Source organism: Centruroides sculpturatus, unplaced genomic scaffold (assembly GCF_000671375.1).
Source record: "Centruroides sculpturatus isolate CEXI.00-Female unplaced genomic scaffold, Cexi_2.0 scaffold330, whole genome shotgun sequence".
NCBI lineage: Eukaryota > Metazoa > Arthropoda > Arachnida > Scorpiones > Buthidae > Centruroides > Centruroides sculpturatus.
This window is the reverse complement of record NW_019384592.1, coordinates 49122-51261: the sequence shown is the minus strand read 5'-3', so window position 1 is coordinate 51261 and position 2140 is coordinate 49122. Positions and strand designations below refer to the sequence as shown.

The 2140-nt window shown below is 27.2% G+C and overlaps 1 protein-coding gene across 1 annotated transcript in view; it reads left to right on the top strand.

Annotated features, from left to right (window-relative positions):
- The window catches only part of LOC111624773 (DTW domain-containing protein 2-like), a 34220-nt gene that overhangs the window by 13270 nt on the left and 18810 nt on the right, over positions 1-2140 (top strand). The window contains exon 3 of the mRNA XM_023367707.1: positions 1740-1834. Coding sequence (XP_023223475.1) covers positions 1740-1834 — 95 coding nt within the window. The remainder of the gene's footprint in view (positions 1-1739; positions 1835-2140) is intronic.

The window sequence follows — 2140 nt, the reverse complement described above, 5'->3', positions numbered from 1 at the left end:
CATAAAATTAATCGATTCTAGACTAATTTGACTCAACATTTCCAAAACACGTATAATTTTTTGGGAATAATCCATATAAACTATGCTATAAACAAAAAATTGTAGGATTACTTACCGAGTGTGCACCATTTGACAATGCCATTGCTTAAGCTTGTTTTTTGTCATGCAGTGGTGCATCGAACGGTAGGTGTGTGTTTCCTGATAAATTATTTTTCTGCAAAAAATTTGCTGAACTTTGGAGACATCATTAATATAAATATAATTTTTATGGCTGTTAAATAATAAATGGTTTTTAGTAGGTCCACTGCTCATTTAAACTCAACAGTTTGTGTAATATCCGCTATTGGTCTAGATTCGATCAATCCTGTCATGACACGAGTTGGCAATGACGTTTTACTGTATTATATGAGTCTCTTTTAGCATGTTTATATGAATACGGTCGCAATTTTTTTGCCATTATATACAAATCCATATTATATGAACCCATTTTATAGGGGGGTCTACTGTATATATTGGTTTAAATTCAATTATTTTTATTTTTATTTATATTATTATACAATTTAGACATTAAGTAAATTTTATTTAGTAAAATCATATACACTGTTGTGTTAAGCTAAGTTATTAAACTAGTTAACACGATTTAAGATTGAAACTAAGGGTTAAAAGAAAATAATATACCATATTTACTTGCATATAAGATGAGGTTATTATTCATTTATCACAGCTTCAAATTCCTGGGTCATCCTATATGTGCAAGTGAAAGATTCTTTGTGTTTTTGCAAATAATTTTTGTGAACTATGTATCCGCATTTTTTATTGGATGCTTACTGTCTTGTATTTAAAAACATAAATATTTTATCTGGGTTGTTTCAATCGTTCTTGTGAATCATCAGGAGTAACGATGAATAGCAATAGGAAAAGCAAAGCTCTTGAATTGAATTCCAGATTGAAATTCCAAAATTACAAGTGAGCCCGATATAAGTTTAATCCATTCCCATGTGAAAACATGTGATTATTCAGAAATCAGAATTTGGAGAAACTCATAAGTGTAATGGACAGAGTGTGGATTAGACTGTTAAGAATTGGCAAATAAAAAGTTTCCGATTGTCCAACTTTACATTAATAAATTATGTTGTTGATTTTACAAGATTTTTCCTTAAAGTTTAAAATGCTAGTAATTTTTGCGGGACACTGTCTGCATTTATGTGCACTTGATAATATTTTATTTGTGATTAAACAAAATAAGATTAGAGTTATATTAATATATCTAATTTTCTTTGTTTTGATCTTTAAAGTCACATCTCGTCCTATATGCAAGGTTGAGCTTTATTGATAAATCCCAAGCATTTCAGATGAACAATTTTGTGTGTATAATAAATAGTCATTTATTTATAAAACTTCATGTAACTGTGTTGTTAATTTGAAATATTATTCTACACATATTTGTGAAATGTAAGATAATTGAACCACATATGATTTTTATAGATTTATTCTTTAATAAATTATTAAAAATGAGGAAATTTCACTTTTAGTAATTTTTTATAAACATTTCTAATAGTTGTCTTTTAAATAATATGGTTGTAGCACTTTAATTGCTGAATATATCAAGTAAAATATATAGGCCTATAATAATTTTTTAAAACTTTTATTTATTTATTTTTGAAATATTCTCTTGGCTTGGATTTTAAAGTTATAATAGTTTTAATGAATATGAAAAATATAAAAGTTTGTTTTTTCAGGAGAAACGTTGTTTGAGGACTGCACCTATGCTAGAAGCATGCTTGCCAGTTGGTCATTGTATGATTTTAAAGGGAAGACGTTTCTCTTCATACACGTAAATATTACTATTATTTTTCAATGTAATAAAAAATAAAATTTGCACTTATGAGCATCTAAACACCTGATTTTTTGATTAAAGCAAAACAATGCCAGATTATATTGGGCTATATTAATTATAATTATTAAATTTATTAAGAGATGGCACCTAATGCTTACCTCTTGGCAAAATTACTTAACATTTAATTGTTAATAGTAGCATTAATACAGCCTGATATAAACTGGCAATCGTTTGACTTGGATAAAATTTGTACTTTTATCAAATGTAAATTAATTTTTATTATTAATTATCTGCAAGGACCCG